General features: G+C 39.3%; 2 protein-coding genes across 5 annotated transcripts in view; one reads left to right on the forward strand and one right to left on the reverse strand.

The window, feature by feature from the left end:
* The window catches only part of LOC114140412 (gamma-aminobutyric acid receptor subunit beta-3-like), a 57,849-nt gene extending 39,945 nt beyond the window's left edge, over positions 1-17,904 (reverse strand). Inside the window, exons 1-2 of one of the 2 annotated variants that reach the window (XM_028010225.1) lie at positions 17,357-17,499; positions 632-679 (exon numbers count right to left, since the gene is read on the reverse strand). In XM_028010225.1, coding sequence (XP_027866026.1) covers positions 632-679; positions 17,357-17,499 — 191 coding nt within the window. Of the gene's footprint in view, positions 1-631; positions 680-17,356 lie in introns of both variants that reach the window. The other variant, XM_028010227.1, reaches the window with a different exon arrangement.
* LOC114140413 (gamma-aminobutyric acid receptor subunit alpha-5-like) lies at positions 378-24,649 on the forward strand. Of its 3 annotated transcripts, none has more exons than XM_028010230.1 (10): positions 378-691; positions 3,417-3,477; positions 4,072-4,196; positions 5,029-5,096; positions 6,346-6,566; positions 10,701-10,783; positions 14,129-14,272; positions 19,478-19,630; positions 19,716-19,927; positions 20,051-24,649. In XM_028010230.1, exons 1-10 carry the CDS (start codon positions 601-603, stop codon positions 20,348-20,350), a joined length of 1,458 nt encoding a protein of 485 aa, XP_027866031.1. In that variant the 5' UTR covers positions 378-600; the 3' UTR covers positions 20,351-24,649. The 3 variants fall into 3 exon arrangements, with proteins under 3 accessions (XP_027866031.1, XP_027866032.1, XP_027866033.1); XM_028010231.1 differs by lacking the exon at positions 378-691 and adding an exon at positions 2,620-2,958; XM_028010232.1 differs by lacking the exon at positions 378-691 and adding an exon at positions 2,620-2,858.
* Positions 24,650-25,828: the final 1,179 nt, after the last annotated feature.

The following is a 25,828-nucleotide window of genomic DNA, read 5'->3' on the forward strand; positions in this document are numbered from 1 at the left end:
TCTACATGTAAAAATTAATAATAATGGAGTCCAACAGTTCCCATGATGCAGTTGGTTAACGTTTTTTTATTTTTCATTTTTAAAGCTAGAATAGAAATAAATATGACGAATCGGTGGACAGAAAAGTTATGGCCGTTTTTTCATTAATAAAAAGCATTAATAGTTTCTTTTTCAGAATTTTCTTGGTTTTTATCATTAGATAAACGTATTTAATTCTATAAAACATTACACGTGTTTTAAGATTTTTACAAATGTTTATTAAAAATGTTTTTTCTATATATATTTTTTTTCATTTAGCGATCAACTTCTCTAAACTGACATTTTTTACAGTGTGCCCCACACCAGCGCCAATTCCCCTTCTGCCGTGTTTCCAATAAAAATGGCGCGAGCGGAACATTATCCAGTGAAGGCAGGGTGTTTTTTTTTTATCTATCTTTTAATCGATATCTGATTGGTCTTCCTGTTAATCGCGAACAACGGCCTTTTATTTATGCTACCTGGAACATCAGCTCGCACAGCGGGTCATCTTGCTTGATTAGAAAGGCGGTCCGAGGAAGACGGGAGCCGCGTGTAATTGTAGTGGTGCGCGTGCGTACAGGGATGAGGACGGTGATCAGGGCTTTCCTCTTACCTGGTGTCATAGATGGCGAACAACTTCTTGTTTCCGTCAACAGCATTCCTGAAAGAAGAGGTGGGATGACATCATTCATCGATGAAGAGAATTTGACCAATGAGAAATGATTCTGTGCTTGAATCAATGCCGTATAGTGTATATGTAATATGACAAAGGTTTCATGTGTTTTTTTATGCTTTAAGTCAGTGTTAAACAGTGGGGTGAGTACAGGACACATAATGAAGGGCTTTGGGAATCCTCTCTGTGCAGGAGCTGTCCGCCAGCCGTGGTGCTGAACTCAGTTCTCATGTGGGTTCACTTGTTTTCTTTGCCGTCCGCAACTCGGGACGGGTTAAAGCACGCGGACGGAGGTTAAACGTCATTCACTAATTACTAAACGTGGAGCTCGGCTACCCTCTTACGGCAGACGTCAGGATGATAAGTGTGTCCCTGGATAGTGGTGTGTGGAAATTAAAGCGATCGGAAAATTTGTTTCATTGCAGATTTTTTAATTTATTTTTTATTTTAGCAAGCTTCAGTGTTTTATTTTATAAATAAATTGTAATGTAAAACAAAGGTGATTCTAAGTTAATCTAAACAAAAACATTTAAATGATGATTTGCTTTTTCAAAGAATGATCTAAAGTAACCTGGCTTGGACTGTGAAAAAGTATTTGCACCCCATCATATCTGAGGTTAAATCAACAGATGTGACATCTTTAACATAAGTTTGATCAAATGTATGTCTGGACCACTCATAATCTTCTTTTTGGTTTTCTTTTTGTTTTGTTGTCCTGTTTAGAAGTGAACTTGTTGGTGTGCTTTAAGTTATCTTTACCGGCTCTATATAAGAAGCTTAAGGTCAAGACTTGCTGGCTGGACACTCTTCCAGGATTTGCCAGAGCAGCATTCATAGTTCACTTAAAACAGTAAATGAGTAAACTAACAATATTTCAATCATATAATGACTTGGAACAATTTGCCATGATGGAAAGTAAACGAATTAACATCTGAGCTCAGGCTTCTCTATTATTACACTCCTTAATAAAACTCAGTGGAACCTGAGAACACAAGAGCAGAAGCATCTCCAGTCCCATCAACAAACACGCCAAAAACATCGAGCTCAATAATATAATTAACTATTGCTAATAAACTGATTAAAGTATTGATAAGGGTACCGAACAACAGTTCTATTAGCAATGCTGATAGTTAGCAGCATAGCCCAGTTGCTTAACTACTGTAGTTTAATCAATAAGCTGCAGTAAATAAGGTAGCTTAATCTTTATATTTTTGTATCAGGTTGCTACCAAACAGAGTCAAAATTATAAAAACAATATTACTAGGTAACTTTTGGGTTAAAATGTGACCTGCAGGACAAGATATCTATAAGTACATAACACTAACAGTAATTATTGGGATTAAACTGAATATATTTTGAGTTTGTTTTGGTTATTAAATGTATTTTGCTTCCTTCTCTTTTAGTGTTATTGTTCTTATATTTCATATCTCGTAGCAGTTGGAACAGTTTCTTCCAATTAAAATCCATATGTTTTTAAGCAGTATTGACTTTTCCCTTTGAAAGTGAATGTGATTTCTTCGTTCAACCACAGACATTTCTCCACATTCCAGTCTATCTCCATTTAAACACCAGTAGATCTCAGTCAATGGACAATGTCAACAAACTTCCAGGCTATTCGCATTATTGTATAAGTATGTCATTTGTCCTTTAACCTTTCTTGCATAGTTTCATGTCGTGTAGGTGGACGATCATTTCTATGTCAATGAAACTTTGCCTGGGGATAATTGAAGATCTGTGTTTTTGTGTATTAAGGTGACTTAAAGGGAGTAAGAGGGGGGACAATATTGCTGGTTAAAAGAAACGTTCCTCTCAAACCAACGATGGAAAGCATCTAATTCAGAAAATTGTTAGCTGAAGCATTGTATTTTCCTGCACCAACAGTAGGCGGTGCAGAAAAAAAAAAAAGTGAATAAAGGAGGGAAAAAATGTGGAGTGAATCCAGTCTCCTCAGAGGCTGGCCAACGAGCCAGAAGAGGCAGCCCCCTTCTTCTGCTGCTGCTGCTGGAGGTGGTGGGGTAACACTTCTGGAGGCGATGCGGTAAAGCCTTGAAGGAGGAGAGAGGCAGAGAGACACCTCCTGATGGGGAGCCGCTGATTGACAGAGAGAGAAGCAGAAAGAGAGAGTGCGGAAGCAGCCCTTGGTGAGGAAGCCAAAGAGGAGGAGGAGGTGAGACGAGTGACTAGCAACGGAGAAGAATAGGTGGTGGTACAGTCCGGGTGTAGACCCTCTTCCTCCAGGCGCTCGGTAGAGATGGATCCGCATTCAGGTTGATGCTTTTTCTCTTTATTCTCAGACATAATTCATTTTTGTGTTCAGATAGAGAGGATGCAAATATGTGGCGATAGAGGAAAAGGGAATAGACGGTACAGAGGATGGGGGAAGGCAGGGGGGGGTTGCCCACATGTTTTGCAATACCCTGAATTAATTGGAATAGAACATGCTGCAGAAAACAGTTTGCTTATTTTCTTTCACATAAGAAGATTTATCTGTTGGTTGTGTTTTCATATCACTCCTGGCTGTTGAAGGAGTTGCAGACTGCAGCTTCAGTGAACCCACATTGTCCCACTGCTTGATTTAGTGCTGCTCTGCCTCGGCATTCAGAGGAACAAAGAGTTTTGCCTCCTAAATGGGATTCATCTTCAACTAATTGTCAGATTTTCTTTCCGTCTTTTGCATTCAAACAGAACGTAAGACATTCACACTCTTTGCTTTTGTGTGTTGCAGCTCTTAACAACATGACTTGGCTTGTACTTTCCCTCCTGCTCCTGCTCGGATGCCAAAATAGGTAAACTGATGCCACTAAATGAAACCTCCTAACACTTTACTCATTCACTTGTTCTGGGACGGAAAGAAAAACAACCTTTCATAGATAATTGCACGTACATATCGTGATAGATTGCAGAACGTGTTGCCCTTTTCCCACTGACTGATCACTTATCTGAGGTGCTAGAGTGTTGCCTGAAGGCTTGAAGACAAAAAAGTACAAATTAAAATTTTCTAACTTGAAACTAGCATGTTTATAAAGTTTTTTTATGCCTCCTCCTTAAAAAAAGGAGAAAACAAACAAAAAGCTGTAAATAAACAAACAAAAAAGGGTCAACTTTATCTCATAATGCCTTCAGTCTTGCGTTATTTATAAGAAGAGCTCGTTTGTTTGCATTTGAATCGCATATCTAAGCGCTAATTATCTCCACTGGTACTTGTAAGCAGCACTTATGTTCAATAATTAATCACAAGTCTGGCCTCGATACGGCTGGCTAATTAATCACAATAACCATGTCACATTTGACGTCCTGCCGTTTTAACCAACGCCATGATCATCTCTCACTCCCCACCTCCATTTTTCTTTCCTTTTCCTCACCTCCTCACTTCCTCCCAGTCTTTGTCAGCAGTCGTCGGAAGCTCAAAAAGAGGAGGACGCCAACGAGGACAGCACGGTTTTCACCAGGATCCTGGACAGCCTCCTGGATGGCTACGACAACAGGCTCCGCCCGGGACTCGGAGGTTCAGTCACATCCAATGTGTCCATTCAGGCTGAGTAATTCTTTTTGGGCAACAGATTCTGGGGTATAAACAGCGCCAGTTGACGTAGGGTAGCCAGTCTCCATCAATCTAGCTGTCATCACCACAACCAGAATGCAGATCTCTGAGGGGTTTTATTCATGCTCCTCACCCTGGCAACAGGATATAACCTTGAGAGCCAGCAAACTGTCATTCAAAAATGGAGATCTTCCTTTTTTCTTTTTTTTTTTCCTGAGGGACTTCTGAAATGAGAGCTTTTTATTCCTTCTATCTCTTAACAGCTTGCTGCTTATTACACTTTTACTCCTAAATTTCCCTGAGCTTTTTGTGTCGCCCCTCTTCCTTCCCCTGTTAGCGTTCACCTTGTTGCCACATGCAGACAGAAGTTGTCCAATAATGGAAGGAAACCAGGACATTTATTTTCCTTCTTCACTTTTATTTATTTATTTATTTTTTTGTAACCACGATGCAAAAGGCAGCTCTCAGAGCCTGGTAACGGTTGCTACCCTTGACAAGAGGGCCTAAAAATACATGCCAGAAAAACACAGGCGTCCATTCAGCATTCAACAAGCTGCTCGAAAAACTGTGCAACCAACCGCATTTAGTGGCCAACGACCAGATCCATATTCACAAAAAGACAAAAAAGCTTCCTGGCCTTTTCTCTCTGTTGCTCATTGGCATTTTTAAACGGTCACCTTGTCCCTAAATAACTCACAATTAGCATTCATTTTCAATCCTAATAAAATGTTTGCTTCTTGCATTATCTTGTCTAATTACATGTTTCTTTTCCAATTCCGTTCAATCCATCCCCCAGAAAATGTGACGGAAATCAAGACGAACATCTTTGTCACCAGCTTCGGTCCTGTGTCTGACACAGAGATGGTGAGTTCTTCCACAGCAAACACTGCTGATGCAAACCCTTTCCACATTTACAAGTCTGCTAGAGTCAAAGTTGTACAGAAATTAATCTAAATGTTTTCCAAAGGGTGTTAAAGGTTCAAGATCATCTTAACTTTGCTAAGCAATTTACTTCCACTCAATGAGCAAGAAGACCCAAACTGTCCCTTTAAGATTACAGAAAATTGATAAGACTGACAGAGTGCCAACCATGGAACCACATCCTTCAAACTTGACTGAAATCTGTTGTTGCCCATATCGACCGGCTAAATCCCTTTGGACATAATCGTAAGGCACTTTGGCTAGATGTAATGAAGACTCAAGGCCAGGTTTTCAAACCCAAAGATGTACCATCTGCCAGAATCCTCAAAAGCTGAATCCAGATAATTTATATGAACTCGACCAGTTTTGTTAGCAGTAACGATCAAATATCTAGCCAGGATTATGTCAGAAGTTTGTTGATGGCCACAAAAACCATGTAACATGATAAATGTATGTAATCTTTCATCTAGAGCATCACCACCTCTTAGTGTCACCACAAACTCCTATAAATTGGTTGGTACCACATGAGGGTGGACCCTTGCTCATGTGGTTTTCCAGTAAAAAAACTTCGGTACCCTAAGTATTTACGATATCAGCTCTATAATACTTGCAAATCATGTGATTGTAATTTTTGGGAACTACTTCAGTTCGGCTGCTCCATTCCAATTTGTTCCAAATGATTCACCATTTTCATTAATCCTTTTTCTCCTTCGAACTACAACATTCTATCTGGACAGCGAAACGCATTAAATCTCCTTTTTCAGGAATTTTGTCCGTTACGTTCCTCCCACATCTTTCCACAGTTTTGACACCGCACTCATCAAACTTGCCTTTTTTTTGTTGCCATAATGAACTCGAAAGAGGCATTTTCACTGTATAATGATTGATTTATAGATTACGGCAGGAGGCTTGAACGTCCCTTCAGTTGCTTAAAGCGTATATGTCAGCCTGCTAACAGCGTCATCATTCTGTCGGCTATCGCGGTCGTTTGTTTTTCAGAGCTTGAAGCGAGCACGCCCGCAAGTTTATGACAGATTTATGAAGTGCAGTTTCCAACTTCTGTGTTTCTGAAGCACTGAAAGTGAAATAGATGCGACAAATTCTGAAAGTCTGCCAAGATTTACTTATTTTGCTTTAAAAATGTCTTCACCTTTTTGAATTCTCTTTTTCCCACCGTGGCTTTCCATCCCAGGAATACACCATAGACGTGTTCTTTCGTCAAAGCTGGAAGGATGAGCGTCTCTGCTTCAAAGGCCCCATGGAGATGCTCCCATTAAACAACCTGCTGGCTAGCAACATCTGGACTCCTGATACCTTCTTCCTCAATGGTAAGAAGTCCATCGCTCACAACATGACCACACCCAACAAGCTGCTGAGACTGAAGGACGACGGAACCCTGCTCTACACAATGAGGTAGGCCACAGACAGCAAGGTATGACAGAAACAGGTATGTTCTTTAGGTTAGTAGCATATTTGTTGCAAAAGTCCAAGATGTGGCTACAAAAAGTACGCATGAGGACAACCATAAAACAAACAGGCTTTGAATCCATCAGAAATATATCTGAAAGCAATTTTTACAAAACCAAGCTGAGTGTTTCACAAGGAAGGGAAATAGCAGCACCTAGTGGTATTTGTTAGACATTGCCAAAATTCTGGAAAAAATAATGAGTTCTGTGCTGGGTCTTCAGAAAATCTCTACATAAAGATACATTTGTTTAAATAAACTGATGTGAAAGGCCTTAATGAAGGAAAAACAACAGAGGGAAATAGTTTAGAGTAAAATATCCATTCATTTATAAGAACTAACAGCAAGGAATAAAAAAAAAGTGAACGTATTCATTACAATAAGAACAAGTTTCTTGCAGCTTACAGCAGCCACATACAGTGCCTTGCCTGAAACTGAATAGAAAAAAAATTCACTTAAAAGAATTAGTTTAAAGTATGCAACAAGATTTCAGTACCTTTTTCAGTTTTTCCCCATTTCCTGGCCTCAGAACAGTTTGTTTTCAGCAGAACTGAACAAGACGTGTGATGCATTTGCATTAGAAGTGGAGAAACGTCACAAGAAAATGGGCATTCCAACACATTCTCGAGATTCATTCTAACACGAAAAACATGCAGCAGCTTTTGGGAAGGCAATTTGTTAAAATAGAATATTGACCTAAGAAGACAAAGATCAGAGGTGTGGACTTGACTCACATAACTTAGAATTGTGCCAAGCTAGTGACCAATTTAACGATGTTACTCAACTTGATGACGTCCCAAAACAGTTTTCCCATGACCTAAAGTTTCAGAGCTTTGAATTATGACTTCACTTGGATTTGAACCCTTTGACTTGAAAATATTTAGATATCCAACAGAAAAGTTGCATCAAAGGAAAAGTGCTGGGTACAAAACTATGGAGCCTATTCTAAGACTACAAGAATCTGTCTTCATGTGCCATCAGGTAGTTGGGCACAAAGTTGGTGCCAACAGCTGTTATGACATCATGTACGAGATTCCTGATCTACCAAAAATGCTTGACCATTGCATTGAATGCAAAATGTTTTATGACAGTGTGCATGTTTCTTAAAGTTATAATAGAAGTGTTGTTTTTTTCTTTGAAAGAAAATAATACAACAAACCCAATAAAACAAATAAAAATTGAAGTTTTCATGTCCAATAGGTGTGCCAGCCACATATAATGTCATATTGAGCTTTAATAGGTCAAATGGATTACTTTCAATGCTTCAGAATTAGGTTAAATGACACTATTTTTCTAAAAAATATATTTGTACTGGTTTATTTGTTTAATCACACATTGATGCAAATAGTTTAGATCAAATACATTCTTGGCTAAAGTAAAAAATAACAGCAGAAATTTTCAGATGGTTTTAGATTCACTAAAATCACTAAATTAATCTGATTAAATAAAATAATTGGTCAAATGTAAAATTAAAAGTTTAAGACTTTGACTTGAGACCTTCATGCCTACACCAGAGACTTGACACAAGACTTGGGTGGAAAGAGTTGAAACCGACTAGTGGCTTGGAAAACAGTGACTTGGTCCCACCTCTCCTGAAAACAAATGTACGCCCTGCTTTTCAGATTTCTACATATTAATGTTTAATGTGACTAGTGAGATGAATAATTTTGCAGAGCGTTGTAAAATTCCAGATTTCTGGATTCCGCTTTTTGCTGCACTGCAACCCGACAGACTAGCACATTACAGTCAGCACGACTCGTCTCGCACAAACACCTAGCACACGAGTGTCAGTGACAGCTCGTGTCCTCTGTCTCCCGAATGCGACTGTGCCGCTGTCTCTTCTAAAATCCATTACTCACAGGAGAAGCATACAGAGCAAATCTGTCTAGTTGTTCCCATCAAAAATTTATAAGTTGCCACTTCTCGCTCCACAATGCAGGCTTAATGCATACTGACTCGTTGGTGCAACTACTAGATATCCAGCAACATGAGCAAGTTATGAGTTTTTATCGTTTGGCAGAACAGAGTCGCTATAGTCATTCACACTTCTGCTGTGTTTTTTTTTTTTCATTATCTAACATTTGAGAAGTTCTAACAGTTCTCCTTTTAGCCTGTTCTCACACATGTAGTCTGCAGATTTAAAAATGGGTCGGTTCGTGTGAAAAGACAGATGGTGGCTAACAAAGCACAAGCTCTAGCCCTTTTTTTGTGTTGCCAACTTCTCCACTTTTGCACAAGATCAGATTCTTGTCAAATTTTCCGGTAGGTACAAGAATATTGGTCCGTCTGCCGTTCCGTTTCCAGTATTTGTCATCTCCAGCTTTTACTGACAGAATCAGAAGACGGAAAACTGGAATAATTCAGCTTTGAAGAAACAAATTAGCACTCACTTTTGAACTCGTAATTGGAAAGTTCTTGCAGTTTAACAAGTTGCTGTGCCTGGTTGATTGGCATTATTCGTAACCCTGTAAGAGATGTCTTTGATAAAGCAATGCAAAGGTTGATAAACAACAACATTGTTTGTTAGGACTAAACTGACTAGTTGAAAATATTACAAAGGAAGACACCAGAACATTAGAAAATCCAAAGCAATTTTTAAAAATTGTCCACAAAATAAATGGTAAAGTTTTCAAGACTGAATTATTCCCATATTTTTTTTGTTTCTTTCTCAACAAGTATGCATTTGCATTATTTTTCGTCATATCAATCGATCCCATATTTTATTTTCTAAACTTTGAGTGATTCTGTTCTATTTTCATTATTGTTGAATTACATCATACATGTTTTCCTCTGCATCAAGCATTTTCTTATTTTCTCTTTTTCCCTCAAACGTTATTGTCATGGCTTTTTCCAGCAAGTTTTTCCAGAATTTTCCTTCAACATCCAATAATTCCATAATATTTTTGTTAACATTGAGTGAATATGATCGTTATTTTTCTGAAGTGATTCAGTCAAAATCTTGCCTCGTTGTTAAAGCCATTAGTCGTTAATTTGTCTTATTTTTACACTAAAATAAAATAACTGACTGAATGTTCTAGATTGATTTTATTTGCCTGGGTTATATCTTAATTTAAGTCACTAATTTAGTCATCTGCTCTCACCACAATAATGGGACATTGCTCCATGAATAATTAGAACATTGTACAACTGCCGGCAGCCATGTTCTCATTAGTTTATCCCAGAGACCCTCTTTTTTTCTCCTCCAATCAGAAACATCGAGTTGTGTCGACAAAGTAACACAATCTGGGCCCCAAACCAAAGGTAGCTTCTTACCCCACTTTGTTGTTCTTATTGATTTAACGAGAAACCCTCCAGGAGCCATTAGAGCATAAAAACACATCCCAAGTTGATTTTGAGTCAGAATAGGTTCAGAGAAACAAAAAATGCTCTGTAACTAATGCTTTGGTGCTGGGGGCAGAAAACAAAACCTTTAATATAATGACTCTTTGTGTTGTGGCTATTTCTCTGTCAGCCACCCCATTAGTTTTAGTGAATCCACATCACTATAAATGCCGTATTATTCATCATCATGTAAAGAGCAGAAATACTCTCGGGGATTTAATTCAATCTAGGACAGATCGCTTCTGGGGAATAAAAGGGCAAGAATTACTAGGTGGTGTGCGAGTGCTCGATCGAGTTAATCCTGCACCAGCACAATGATCAGATCCGGACTCTTTGTCAATGTAACAGGAAATGGGTTTGTGTTTTTGTTTGTTTTTAATAGAAAAGGCTCTTTAGGGGATTAAAAAGAGTGAGATCTGGCACTGCATACGATCTTTGATTTTCTCTGTTTAAAAATTGAGAAATATAAAGTTTCAAATGATAAAGCAAATTAATTATATATCTATACTTGGGAGGAAAAAACTGGAGGGACCTTTTTTGACCACTAGATGGAGCTATTACACGGAGAAAACTGCTGCTTTTTCCAAGTTCTAGTACTCAAATGTTTTAACAAAATGTTTACATTTCTAACAAAAGCAACATATCATGGTAAAAAAAATTTCATTTGGCCAAATGCTTTATAGACGAGTCTGCTTTTGAGCTCAATCCTAATAAATAAATGTTTATGTATTTGGTCTTAGGTTGACGATCTCAGCAGAATGCCCCATGCAACTGGAGGACTTTCCCATGGACGCCCACGCCTGCCCGCTCAAGTTTGGCAGCTGTGAGTACAATCCTTGCTGCAGGCGTCTATATCCATCCCCTTACAGTGCTTGGCAATCCCAGATCAATCACTGTTACGTAATTGCATCCTGCAGTCTGGTGCAGCCATTTACATTTAATTTTAGTCCACGGTTGATGTTGAGTAACGCCTGACTGTCACAGTTAGAGTCGATTTTAAAGCCTGACGCTGCAGTGCTGAATTATTAGAGTCATAAACTGGCACAAAAAGTGCAAACACTGTTGTAACAGCCAGACGTTTACCCTACCCCCTCTTCACAGAGAAGTTTATTGAGTAGTTCAGGGGAAATCGATGGCATAGGCTGAAATATGAACCAAACTTTATCCAGGGTGTGCTGGAATGGAGTTACACTGGAAACTTCCTCTGTCAACACTCAGTGCTCCTTTCTTTCCAAAAGCCAATAAAATCAAGAGAATAGATTTACTCAACTTTCCTCAAGCATAGTTAGTGACGAATGGGGCCGTTCAGTTATGTGTCCTCCCTCTGATAGAAATGTGAGAGGAACTTGGTGGTATTTAAAGACGGCTCGGCCCACACCTCGGGAGTCTGTTAGGCTTAAAGGATGAGGCTCTTTATCCCCAGATCTCAACGACATGAGCTCCGCCCACCCTCACTATGTCAGGTTACACTTTGGAGCGCAATCCAATTATACTGCGAGAAGGTGCTGGGCTGTCCTGGGGTCAGCATCAACCTAATTACCCCCTGGTGTAGAAATGCAGGTGAAAGGTGGAGGAGCATAATAGAAATATTAAACAGATGGCAAGGCAGAACTATATTTTTACAATGAGAAGGGAGAGCTTCCTGTGACAATTTGTCTGCATTCACACCTATCTTGTGGAAGTACATGCACCTACTGCTCAGTGCCAGAGTGGTGACTTATCCGGCAATTAAAGCAGGTTAGCTCAGGTGAAGGGCTGCTAATCCCCCCACTCTGCCCCACTTGCTTAACATAACTGCTGGGCTGCAAGGGCTCACTTCTCAGATCTACGCAGACAAGTTGGAGGAATAAATGAAGAATCCAATTTCTGCAGCATATATGCAGTGAATAAAATGCAGTCCTGGGATACTAAATATACACCATCTTGTTCTGCAAGATTTAGGTGGGAAAGTAGAAGCTGCTAAATTAAATGCAAGTGATAAATTGATCATCAACAAATGTCACTACTGCAAAAAAACACAGGTTTTGGCAAACTGCTGTTTTGGAGCCTACTGGTGTGTGATAAATTGTTGTCAAGAGAGAATTGCAATAATTTTAGAGAAGCAATTAATGAAGCTTGCAACAATTTGGAGAAACCTTTCATGATGGTTGCTAGTTGGTTTGGAGCTAACTGGTATGTTTAATGCAGATAACAAAAACAGAAATTTTCCTAGAGATGTAACTGTCGCTCTCAATCAAGCTAGAATTAAAGGGGTACATTTGATCTCATATGTCCAACAGTCCAAGTTTTTCTGAAACTGGCTCTCATGGGTCAGGGAGCATTTACGTTTGACAAGAGACCAGTGGGCCTCAGTGTTGTTCACTGATGAAAGTTGAGACACATTGAGCAGAAATGATGGCCACCAAAGATGTTGGAGACATCAAGGAGACTGCTGTGCATCAGCCACTGTTGTCACCAATTGAACCTTTCATAGTAGTGTCGGTGTTACAGTGTGGGCAGGTGACTAGTCAACAAAGAACTGCCCTATTCTTTGTCAAGCTCATAGTACCTGAAAAACATTGTCACTCTCCAGGAACAACACAGCCCTAATGTCATCTTCATAGATGACAATGCTCCAGCTCATCATAGTCACATAATTATTGAACGGGTACGGGAGACTGGGGTACCTCGAATGAAGTGGGCTGCACTTCACCCAGACTTGAATCACATAGAAAATGTATGGGATCAATTGAGTCGCAATGTAGATGTTTACAATCGTAAATCCCAGAACATCAATGACCTGAGGGGGCATCCGTCAAGAAGAATGGGATGCCACACCTCAACAGGCAGACAATAAGCTGACTTATGAACAACATGAGATGTCTTTGTCATGCTGTGATTGATGCTCAGTGCCACATGACATTATTTAGATGTTAACAATTTTTGTTGGGTTTTGTTTTCATACATTGTTAGGGATGAGGATATTACCATTCCATGCATCTACTTAAATACCCTACTTTCTTGATATAATAGTATGAAGTTTTCACTCAGTACACAAAACTCTGACTCAATCTTGAGCCGCGCTCCTTCGTATCATTAAACATTGCCAACAGCTAAACTCGGTGCATTCACTTACTGTAGGAGGTGATGAGTTTGGCTGAGTTGTAGCCCCTTTTGCCTCACACAGTGAGGCAGGAACAGCATCGCATTAAGTGTTGAGAAGTTGGCAAAGGTGGACTGTTGGGCCTGCCAAAGACTTTAGCTCTTCGTTTGCATAATGAAATTCACCAATAATCCCTTTTTGCAATCTCCCCTTTCACTTAAGGTTGCGGTCTTTAGCCTGTCAGTCATTAAATTTAACCAGGCAGTCAACAGCTGCATGAAGCTGCCAAGTGAGCACGCATGTTGGAAGCCCAAGGTTAGCATCCTATCTGCCCTCATGAGAGGCAGTGGTGTGAAAAGCTGCTCCTAGTCCCCTTACACATTCCTACTGATTTTGCTTTTCACTTCACACTAACACATACAGTACATAATCACATAATCAGTTTTAGATTCTGACACAGACAAGGCAACTCTAAAACGTTTACTTTGTTGTTTTGAGAAACTGGTTTTCTCAATTATGGCAAATTGTTGAGGTTTTGAATGAACAAAACAGCCCCTTACCGTTAATCTACTGCCACCATGTTTGACTATCCAGATGTAACAGGAGCCACTGTCTTTCATGCCATTAGATTTGTAATTGACAGTGTCCTAAAAAGTTCCTAAAAAGAATCGCAGAATCTTTGGGAAACAGACAGCATCACTGGTCTTCTGGGCACCAGGTGTTTTTTGTTTCTCTCTGACCTACCTGGTGTTTTTATCGTTAGAAAGCTCAAATCTTAAACTCTACATTTACCTAGATTAACGTCTGAGATTGTACCGCTAAAAGAAAAATAATAAGTTGTATTAGTTTTACATCTTTAGTTATTTGATCAGTTGTGCAACGCGTCAAATCTCCTGACCCAAAAATACTGGCCAAATCAAATTCGCCCTCACTCAAACACAACACAGTCACACTAGAAATCCCCAAGTTTTCGTACGCAGGAAGCAGTCATCTATTTGTTTTCAGTAAAAGCTGTGGGAAAATATTTTTCTTGCATACTCAATTATCTCAGTAGGTACATGTTTAAAGTTTGTCTCTGTTTCTCAGATGCCTATCCAGTATCAGAGGTGGTCTACACATGGACTCAAGGAGCTGCCAAGTCTGTTGTTGTGGCAGAAGATGGTTCCAGACTCAATCAGTACCATCTCATTGGACAAACAGCTGACACAGAGGACATACGCACCAGCCGAGGTGGGCAAGGCAGTTTAAACATATAAGAACTGGGGTATAGTGAGATATTAATGACTTAAGTTTCTTCTGCAATTATACTGTGCCATATAATGTGTGACAAAAAACAGTACAATGTTTTACCTCAGGTATTTCCTGATCTGGAGTTTAGGCAATTACTTTTTGACAGTGCGGGCCTGGTTTTAAAAGTTTTACTCATGGCTGTTCAGAGTGAATGATGAGTGCAGACAAACATTACCAAGACTCAGTGAGTGGATGCCAGTGGAGGATAGTAGCATATCCGTCACACAACCAGCTGCCGGACAGGCCTGTCAAACAACACTTATCCCCACATGAGCTGATGCGTGCACACATGGCCACATGAACAGACACTGAGCTGGAGAGACCTGAGACCAAGGGTTAATCCTCCCCTAACATCCCTCCAACCAGCCATCAGCCTTTGCATAAGAAGATGACATCACAAATCAGTGAGAGATTGGTTGGGTGGCTGTCACTGAGTGGATCTGCGTGAATAAATTTATCTCTGTGAACACCAGATGTCCTCACAGCGATAGATAGAAACGTACAAAAGAGGTCACGAACCTGGGTATTTCTCTGGGCGGTTTAGGTTTTCAGCTAGCATCGTGGAAAGGCGTAAGGTTAGCTTTTACCTAATCATGAGTGGAGATGTGTTTCTCAGAGGATAAAAAGTCTCTGATCACAAGTTCTCACAAAGATGGAGCAAGGAATGTTTGTGTGTCGGAACTGGAGAGGCTCGCACAGACATGTGGAGGTTGAGGGGGCTGAAACGCATCTGTTTAATACTCTTATGTAAAGCGGAAATGTGCACTTCCCTTTGGTTTCTAGTGGAGAGTTTATTGAAAATCTGGATTTCCCCTGCATGAGTGTTTTTTTTTTTTTACAACATAAGTCGTTTGCTTGTTTGGTAAAGGTTACTGAAATAAATTTGGTTACTGCCCTCAATCATTTCACACTTCATTAGCGTTAGCATTAGCTTAACTACGTGTTTCTATTTCGTTGTAAGAACCAGAAAAATGTTTGGGGGGTTTTATTTGTGTTTCTTTAATACATATTACTGAATGGACTGAATTAGTTGTTTCTATTCAAAAATAAAAGCATGAACTGGACTTACTCGCCCCGACACACTGCATCTTTACACTTTTTTATGCATATCACCACTTCTTGTAAATCTGCCAGTAGGCAGCATCATTGTGACCTATTTTGAAGATATTATTGTTGAATAAAAAGATAAAGAACAAATTTAAAAGTAAGGTATTTCCTGTTAATCATTGGTCTCTCAAAATGTCAAAAAACATCTTGAGAGAAAGTTAATTGAATTTCTGGTTCAACTGTAATTCAGGAGAGAATTAATTTGCTCTTGGTGCTTCCTGCTGACCTGGAGGAACTCAGTTTCCTTTATCATCACAATAGAAAAAAAGAGACAGATTTTTAATAGAGTACTACAAACTTTAAACACAAACCATATTTTGCCCAATTAGATGGCTTTAATTGCAATAAATGTAGCAACATATCAAATAGGTCAACTTTGACCTATTTGAAAGAATGCATCTAGATTTAAACACTGGAAAGCTTCAATTTCTGACTGGAAGTTCATCCAAAGTTATATAGGGAGCATGCTCAGGTTGTTTTTATCATTTTCTTTTCTTTAGCAGTGAGAAACCTTTCTTTACAGCAAATTGTATTTTTTACAACCACTGTATGAATATACTAACTTTTATCCTAAGATCATTTAGCATTGTATAAACTTACAATGGAGTCTTTATCAATTATTAAGGACCTTTAACAGGTGGATAAATGCAAAATTGACAGTAAAATGACCAAATTTGCTTCTTTTTTTACTTATGCCAGAAGTTGTTGATAATATAACGATTTATCAACAACCATATGTTCCGTCTGCAAAAGATTATCAGAAAAATAGATACTTATAGGGACTAAAGGCAGAAAAATCATTCGTGCAGCCCAAAGCTTCTCTCTGAATGTCGTCCAAATCAGTGTTGGATATTGCCGGTGGGTTTGAACTGTAGGGTCAAATTCAGTCCAGTAGGTTAAGTCATTCTGGTCAGAGTTTATGAGTAAGTTTTACAGTCAAATATGACATTTTAAACCTGCTAGACCTAACTTGTGCATTTTGACTTGTCTGAGAAAGTAGTAGGTGTTCAAAATGAACACAAAGAGCAGTGATAAAGTTGAAATTTCCACCGAATTTCCTATCTAGAGATACCAACAGTTTCCTAGGGGAGGAAAGTGTTGGTATTTCTAGTGCAAAGCAAGGTGACACATCTCAAAGTAGTCTTTACTTGATTTTCTTTGTTCGTCATGGCAACAAGCAATGAGGAAGGCTGTCACAGCAAAAGGAAATGAATGCTGCACTAAAGGTGCAAAGGAGTTCAGTAAATTTGCCAAAAAGACTTGCTGTCGACAGAAGTTTACTGTTGCTGCTCTGCTCTATTTAAAGGAGCCCAGCTGTTTCATTTAGTTCAGATAAAAACGCCAAATCACTCGTTCACATGAAGTTCAAAGCAGCGAACAGTTAATGATTGTCTTGACTTTCTGATGTTCTAACCTCTGACAACTTCATGGTACAAAAAACTTCCTGGGCCCCAGCTGAAAGGTGTGGTCTAATAACTGTTTCACTGGACCAGACTGTCACTATGTTTAAGACGTTTTTAGAAAAATAAGATATTTAATTTGCCTTCAAATCCTCTTGTAAACGTTAGCTTGAGTTTGCTAAGAAAGGATCCTCTTTCAAGTTTGTAGCTTAGTGCTTTGGATGGATGTGACGGTGTTAGACTTTAAGTAGCACATCTAATTTTAGACTATACACTTATTTGAGAGCATGAAAGAGGAGATTAGTCCATGAGTTTGTCTTTAGATAGTTGACATCTCTAAGGACACTGTGCGTTCTGTCTCAGATAGCAATAACGTTCCCTAAATAACTGCCTGACACTACGGTAATGCTGCTGTTCCTTTCTCTTGGTCGTCATTTTTAGACGATAAGCCCTACCTTAAAGGTCTTTGTAAACCATTCAGCTCAAGTGATATTTGAGGTACAACCAAGAAACTTACAAGTTGACCAGCATTGCAGCGTTGTTCTCCAACATGAAAGGAAGTTCCCCTTGGACGTTGTTGAATACAAATCCTTGGGAGAGAAGGAGTAACATCCAGCAGTGGAACATGTTCCTTGTCAACCCTTCCCAGTACAGATCCATGCATCAATGGTGAAGGTGCCCAGAATCTTCACAACAGCAGCAGAGGTTGATGGGGGGGTTGCAAGAGAGCCAGCCTGGGGTCATGAAGGCGTCGGAAGGCCTGGGTGGGGATGCTCGGGTTGTCCTGACTGAGGCATCGCAAAGACCAAGGTTGCTAAGAGATGGACGTGACGGACAAAAAGCAACGGACCTCCGTCATTTGACAGCTGCAACAAATGCTTCCTTTTTCCCTTGCATGGCAACCAATCCCGTCAAGAATCATTAATCCACAAAAAGCTGCCAAATTAAAACAGGGGGTGGGGGGAAATCGGCAGGATGAAAAGGAAAAGTCAGGGAAGACCCACACAGCTAGCCCCCCTCCATCCCAGCAATGATTAGCAGCAGCAATCGTCCTTCCTCTTCCGCAGCTTAAAGTCTGTGCTGAGGTGTGTGTCAACAGTTGGAAATCATGCTTCGTGTGTATGTGTGTGTCACCGCCGTGATTGGCAGGGCTCAGATTGGGCGGGGCTTCATTGAGGATCCCAGGACAGGAAACCTAAACCCCCTCCCCCTCCTTCCGTCTCACTCCCTCTATTCCTCTCACTGATGGCAGGATGCAGATTGTAACCAGGGATTAGAGAGGTTCAAAAATCGGATTTTGCCCCAGAGAAAGCCTCGTCTATTACTCTGTGTATGGTGTGTGTGTGGGAGAGAAAGAGATGGACTGGATTTTTCATAGCTACCCAGCGCCTGCAGTCATAAACAGCTGACGGCGAGAGGATTTTTCTTTCTTTAAAGCCTCAAATTCAATATTCTGTCCCTCTCTTTCTCTTCCCTTACACTTCCTTTCTCACCCAACTTACCTCCATCTGCCCTCATCCGCTGTCAAAGATCCAACATTAACTGCATAACAATCTGCTCCCATAGTAATTAACGCCGCCTTTGCTCATTTATTCACTTTAATAGTGAATCCAAAGTGTGTTTAATTTGAATATGGAATATTCTCTCTAGTCCTGCTCCACTGATTTTTTTTTCACTACTCTGCACATATCAGCCCCTCTTTATTATGTCCTTACAGAATTGAGAAAAAAAAACGTTTTCGGATAGAGAGGGTTTTGACAGTGCAACATGACATTTCTTATCTCAAATAAATTGGTTGTCCTCAAGATATTGTCTGTTTGCACACAAAAGGTTTCAAGCAATCTAAACTGTGTTAAACAATTCATTTCTACATAAAGGGCATCTCAAAAGAGTGATGTACAAATGCAAAAAAAAAAAGCTTTTAGCAATTAAGATGAAGCATAGTGGTAGGAGTATCATGACCTGGGGTTACTTCTCTTCAGATGACATTGGTGCATCTTAAACTGGGGTTTCAGAAAATCAAAGTTTAGCAACAAACTAGTCAAAGCACAAATAAATCTTACAGGAAAAGTGCAGGGACCATAAAAAAAGACAAATTTGGACTAGAGATTTGCTCAGTATGTGGCCTATTTGGAAGCGTTTCTTCAAAAGTCATCCTTTAGTTTAGCACCCCCACATGGTGAGATAATGTCACAGCATAGGTAATTTATATTAAGCTCTACTTTCATGAATGAAGGAGCAGCAATTTAATTCTTCATTTCTCCAAAGATAAACAATATTTTTTGCCAAAAAACCGCTTATTTTACCATCAGTTTATATATAAACAGTAAGACAATTAACTATGGATAGCTTCCATAATGCCTTCACAATATGTGGCCCCCAATAAATGGGCTTTGATACAAATAATAGGATACAGACCACTCTTTGAAGTCTCTTATAATATTAAAAGTTGCATTGAATAATGTTCACTCAAAACTTGCATTCCATAAATATTTACAGTATTTTACTGATTATATATTGCATCTTACCTCCAAAAGTCATTGTGTTTTTTATTTGGCACCTAGATTTCATTAAAATGCTCAATCTTACTCACCAACCTCATATTCTTTCTCTCTCTGACTCTTCTCTCTCTACTCAGGACAATACACTGTGATGATGGCACACTTCTACCTGAAGAGGAAGATCGGATATTTTGTCATCCAGACGTACATGCCATGTTTCATGACCGTAATCCTGTCCCAGGTGTCGTTTTGGCTCAACAGAGAGTCCGTTCCCGCGCGGACTGTGTTTGGTGAGTGAAACATTTCCCCCACTCTTTTTCCATCTAGCCTTTGAGTGATGCATTTAGACGCAACACATTTTTTGTTTGCTTCCAGGGGTGACTACGGTGCTGACTATGACCACACTCAGCATCAGCGCCAGAAACTCGCTTCCCAAAGTAGCCTACGCAACAGCCATGGACTGGTTCATTGCTGTCTGCTATGCTTTCGTCTTTTCAGCTCTTATCGAGTTTGCCACAGTGAACTACTTCACCAAAAGGAGCTGGGCCTGGGATGGCAAGAAAGCTCTGGAAGCACAGCACCCTAAGGTAACATCTACAGGACCATTTTTATGCTAATTGTTTCTAACTGACTTAACTCCATTTCACACCAGTAACAGAAATGCTATGTAAAACTGTGGAAGCTAATCATTGTAATCTGTTCCACCGTAGAAACGAGACCCAATGGTGCTCTCAAAAAAGGCCAACAACGTTTGCTCGGCAGGTGTCAACTACACCCCAAACCTTACCAAGGACGCGTCCATCTCCACCATCTCCAATACGACGTCGGTGCAGCTGCGGGGCTCAGAGAGCAAACTGGTGGACCCCAAAAAGACATACAACAGCGTCAGCAAGATCGACAAGATGTCGCGAATAGTGTTCCCCGTCCTCTTCGGAACCTTCAACCTCGTCTACTGGGCCACATACCTGAACAGAGAACCGATGGTGAAAGGAGTTGTCGCTTCCACATAATCGCTTTTTTTTGTTTGTTTGTGTGTTTTTGTGCAGGGTTTATTCTTTCCGAAACTGAATTTGTGTAAAAGAAGAAAGGGTTTGATCCCAATCATTCTCTGCTTTAGAAAAAGACAAGTGATAAAGCAAACATCTGCGCTTGAAGAACAAAGAACCATCTATCTAATTCAGGCAACCTGAATGGATGCAAGGCTGCAAGAGTTTTCCTTTCCTTTTCTTGAGGCCTAAAAAAAAACTGCTCGGTAATGAAGAAACTGCTTTAAAGAAACAGGCGAGTGGCGGCTTTGCTTCCTTCTTGTCTATCCTGCTGCAGTTTGCATGACGTTCTCTTAAACTGGAAACTGTGGACTCCTTTGTCTTAAATACCGACCATGTATATGTCATCGCTTAAAGTGCAGAGGCTCACTAAGTTTGGATTGAAAAGTTAATTTGAAGAGTAAGCAATGATGTGAGTATATTAATTTAGCATTTCTTTTCGCCGTCCACGTGATGTTATGTTCCATTGTACTGCTTCAAAACCCTTAGACACAAGCCTAGAATCTCAAAAGTGAGACAAACAAATAAGGAAACCTGAGAGTTACATACAAGTCCTCAATATTTACATAAAAATTTAGTAGAGCAAGATATAGAGCAAGAATATTCGCACATCTTTTGCCTAAAAGGTGAAAAAATAGCTGTGAGAGACGGGTTAGCACAGTTCGGGGAATGGGTATATGTGATTTAAATGAAATTTTAAGCCTCGCTAACTCAGTCGTGAAACTAATATACACCGCTGAGAAGCCAGTTACCTGAAAAGCAATGTGTCACATACAAATCAGCAGTGATGTGGAGCGTTCCAAGACTGTGATTCTGTGAAGTGACCTGGATTCAAGAAGCCTTTAAAGCATCCTTGAGCAAAACACTGTGGCGCTAAAAGCTCCAGGAGATTTTGCTTTCAGTTCGACTGCGGCTAAAAATAACAGCCGACTCTTCATCGTTGTACAAGTAGATCATCAAGTAAGACAAATTTGGGTTTGACTTTTAATTAATTGTGCATTTGTAAACCTGAATATGCCCCGATAAACTGGTAATGCTCAGTGTAAAATGTTTCAAGAGCTACAGCGATAGAGAACTGTAAACAGACACAATAGCCTTTAAAAGTCAGTGTTCAATCTCAAGAGTTTTTAGGTCAAACTTTATAAATATGACCTCTTACTTTAGTTTTACACATCTAACCCCCAATATAGAGTAATCACCCTATTTTCAGTTTTCTTTAGTAAGCTGGGTTTAAGACTTAGGTTTTATAAACAACTTGCATCTAAAAATTTCTTTAAATGTTTTGCAGTCACCTCTTTTGTTTTGTTTCAGTGGAGTAATGAACCCAATGTGATTACTCTTCTATGTCTAAGGTTAAACAGGCCTCTTTACTGGCCAACTAGATATCAAGCTTCTCAGCTCTGCTGCTAAATTGTAGATAAAATCAGTTTTTAAAGACGTTCTCTGTGCCTGACAATCTACAAAACAAATTTTTTATTTTTTATTTCTTAGGCTTTAATATATTCTTTAACATATGCTAGTAAAAGATATCATCATAGCTATGTTCCTCCCTTTTTGTTTTGTCACAGAGCTCAGTCTGCTGAAAGAAAACTCCTCAAAAATTATTGTGTTTTCTCTGTATTCTCTTCCTTTTCTAGCAATGTAATGAATGTATTTAAAATTGACCATTTTTATTCAATAGGTTATATAAAAGATAGTAAAAAAAAAGGCTTTCTTACTAGCTAGTGATTTAGGAAACTCACAGCTGCTTACAGTTTGATAAAGCCTGTTTTATAAAGGGGTTCTTTGTGCCTGACTTTCTAAACATCCACTATTTTCTATTTTAAAAGTCATCCCCTGACATAAAAGAGTAAAAGCTAAAAGCTTAGTGTTTTATGTTTGTTGCTATTTTTCCGTTCAGTCTGCAGAAGAAACATACATTACATTTCATTTTCTCTTTTCTGTGCCTTTTATTTTCCCCAACATGTCATTGTCAAGGAATGTACATAAAATTTAATAACTAATAATGATAATCAAACAGAAAAGTTCTACAGAAGTGGGTTAACCAAGTCTTTACTAGCTATTTATTTAGGAGGCTTGTGAGATCAGTTACTAGGGGATGAAATCTGTCTTTAGAGGTTATTTGTGCCTAGCTTTTGACAAAGTTTTATTTTGTAGGTTAATCTATGACATTCACAAGAAAAAAAAGAAAAGAAACTCCAAGGCTGACTTTGAATTTATTAGGCGTATGCTCTTCTCTTGTATCTTTTCCCTCAAGTTTTGTGTGCTTTTACTTCACTCTGTTCTTGATGTTTGTGAAACAAAACAGACATTTGAGCTTTTTGTGTATTTTCTCCTCTAACTGAGGTTGTGTGAGGAGAGGTTTGGGATCAAGGCCAAGGACCAGCTTCTGTGTCGGGACACTCAGGAACAAAAAGACCAACGTTTGCAGCCAACATGATGCCTCTCAATTTACGCCTCTTGAACCGCATCATATCGAAGACTGTACTTTATTGGCCATTTTCTTGGTGAACTTCAGGGCAGATAATAATGTATGCGAGTCTGAAAAGGCTTTAACTGGGTCTTAAGTTGGCTTTAGGAAAACGGCTCCAAATGTACAACACTGATGACCCATGTGGGTCCCGATTTTACCTGCATCACATCTTTAAGAGCAACTAGCAAACTCGTGAACAAACTCATCTGATGACCATTTCTCATTCCATTTCCTAAACAAAAGGGCCCCATAAACATTTTTGCCTGCGAACATCATAACCAGTTTCCTTCCTACAAATTCCCAACTTCTCACCACCACCGTACCTAATTTACATTTAATGAAGACAATTGTATGATATTGTGACAGATAAAAGCTTAGATCCTGAAAGAATGTGTACTTTCTTTTTTACAATAGCTACTTTGCCAATCAGCTCCTACAGCATCATATTTGTTTTGTGAAGCTAAAGTAAACAACATCAGACCTGCTTGTTTAAAGTGCTTAAAGTGACGTGACATGTGCAGGACTGATGCATTCTGGTGAGCCGCCGCTTCTGGATACTCAAAGTGTTGCTGTCTTGTCAGCGGTGCTGAAGTCTCTGTGCTTGTTAGGGTGAAAGGAAGTGGAATGAAATGCGGCTGAAGGTTGACACGTCCATCTGACTGTCCGGCCTGGGTCGACATGGCAGCCGAGAGAAGATTAGCAGCGCAGACAAGCTCCTGGGGAACAACCTCTGTCTCTGTGCATCTCTTCACACAGTAGTGAGTCTTTAAGACTGTTTGTTGGGTTGATTTGTAGAGCTGTAATAAGCATCTTCAGTTCATTTTATGAAATCTGATGATAATCCTTGTGTCCCCATGGTTATTTTCCCGACTGCCTTCTCAAAAGCAGCATTTATTCCCACTGCTGAGGAGCACCCATTCACCTATCCATCCATTCAACCTTCCTTCTCACTATTGTTAGCCAAGAAACACCCGCCTGCCCCTCACATCTTCCTCCAGCCTCTGTCACAGACTCATCTGCCATACATCTGCTAGAAAAGGGATTTAGTTCTGCTTAAGTTGCTTTTCATTCGGTCAGGGGGGCCCCGCACAGCAAAGCACTTTTCTCCGGTTTAAGCCCCGAGCAGCACCCAATCCTGATGACAACTGCTTGTTTTTCTCAGTCTGGAGTCTGGACAGATTTGTGCGTGTTCTGGGGCAAACGCTGGATTGATTATGTGCACTTCATCCAATGCTAGCTCATTGGTAGTGAGGCAGACTGAAGTTTTGGAGCTCTCATTTATGACTGCAACAGTTGTCTCTACTACAAACAAACATTCTTCTGCATGCAAAAAGAAAGAATAAAAAAGAATCTCTGAGGGAATTGTAAAAATTTTATTTGCATTATATTTAGCAAAATTGCAGCGACGGTATGGTAGCTGATTCTCTGCCACCCATATTGTTTGTTTGTTTTAGCTTCTGTTTTTGTCTTATACAAAAAAGGGATCAATAAATATACTGTATAATACACCTCCATGTATTAAAGCACTGCTGTAGCTCAACTGTGGCTTCATTAAACCCTGATTAAAGCTGCTAATATGGGAAGCAAATCGGACATTAACACTCGTTAGTGGTATTGATCTGATTCTCTGCTGATGTATGCGGCTTGTTACATACTGTGGATCTTCCATCACCGTCTCCAGACTGGATTGATTTAGTTTGTTTTCTCCTGCCATTCTGAGTGGAATTTTCTGAAGCTCTGATTAGCTGCAAGGCTGTATTTGATGAAGAATAAAAACTCTGTTGAATTTACTAGAACACGATGCGCTTTTTGTGGGCAAAACGTGATTTTGTCATGATTAGTTTATGCAGTTTCATCATGGGGATGAATCTTATATTCAATCAAAATGACTGAAATGTTATCTCGTCAAGAAGCCACACTAGACCACACAGATTTGAATTTTAAGAATATCTAGAAGTTGATTTGAGGTGAAATTGACAAAAATGGAGTAGTATTGCTTTCTTTCAAAGCCTCAAATATACTCAAACCTTGTCTTATTTGATCATAAAACCTTCCTTGAAGGAAATTCATTAGTTCAATCACCTGAAAATGTCAGTGAATGTACATTTATACATACGTGAATATACCCAAGTGCTTAAAATAGACCAACTTTACAAGCATGTCTCAGACGGTAGATCTCAACCCCTGTTAGAAAATAATGTGCAATTATAGAATTTCTAGTCCAAAGCACTTCACTCCACTTGGGAGTCTGGATATCTATATATCCAATTACAGTGCTTTGCAGAAACAAAGTTCAGTTCATGCTATTGGGATTTACTGTGAGAAACCACAACAAAGTCGCACATTATTGTAACAAAGGAAAAACTCACACCGTCTGTAAATTCAGCACCTGGATACTGATAAATAAAACCCACTGCAACCAGTTGCTTCTAGAAGTCACATATTTTTAAATTGGTGTTTGTGACATAGAAGATATATTCAAAGGGAAAAACTGTCATCTTAGGCCAAAAGCGATCAGATTACTTCACAATTCAATTCTGTAACTTTAGACTACATATTATATTACTGCAGCAGTTATTTAATAAAAGATTTATCTGTAAAAAAGTTGTTTCTCATATGCAGTGTGCTTTTTTTGTTCAAACACGTCAATGCTCTAATAATTAATCATTCGTGCAGGTTAGAAAAACTACAGCGAAATTGGGGGAAAAAAAAAAGAATTATTGCTCGTTGTCATTCATATTTCTCCCACAAGGGGGCAACAAAGTCTCTCTACTCGAGCTGAAGTGTTGCGCTCGTTCAGACATGACTTCATAAAATCCAACTTCAAGCAAACTGCAAACATCAGGGCAAACAAATGCCACAACTTTGGTAAAACTGCAATTGTCTTATTTTATTTATTTATTTATTTATTTATTTTCTCTTTTTTTTTTTAAAGAAAAAACAGCTTCGGGGTGAGCAATTATTTTGCA

The sequence above is a fragment of the Xiphophorus couchianus genome, chromosome 24, assembly GCF_001444195.1.
Source record: "Xiphophorus couchianus chromosome 24, X_couchianus-1.0, whole genome shotgun sequence".
Lineage (NCBI taxonomy): Eukaryota > Metazoa > Chordata > Actinopteri > Cyprinodontiformes > Poeciliidae > Xiphophorus > Xiphophorus couchianus.

Bases quoted from the DNA above. Each gene is read 5' to 3' on its own strand.
- LOC114140413 (XM_028010230.1), top strand. From the start codon at position 601: ATGAGGACGGTGATCAGGGCTTTCCTCTTACCTGGTGTCATAGATGGC. The intron at 4,197-5,028 runs GTTCAGTCACAT...TCCATCCCCCAG, and splicing joins GCTCCGCCCGGGACTCGGAG to AAAATGTGACGGAAATCAAG. The intron at 10,784-14,128 runs GTGAGTACAATC...TCTGTTTCTCAG, and splicing joins CCCGCTCAAGTTTGGCAGCT to ATGCCTATCCAGTATCAGAG.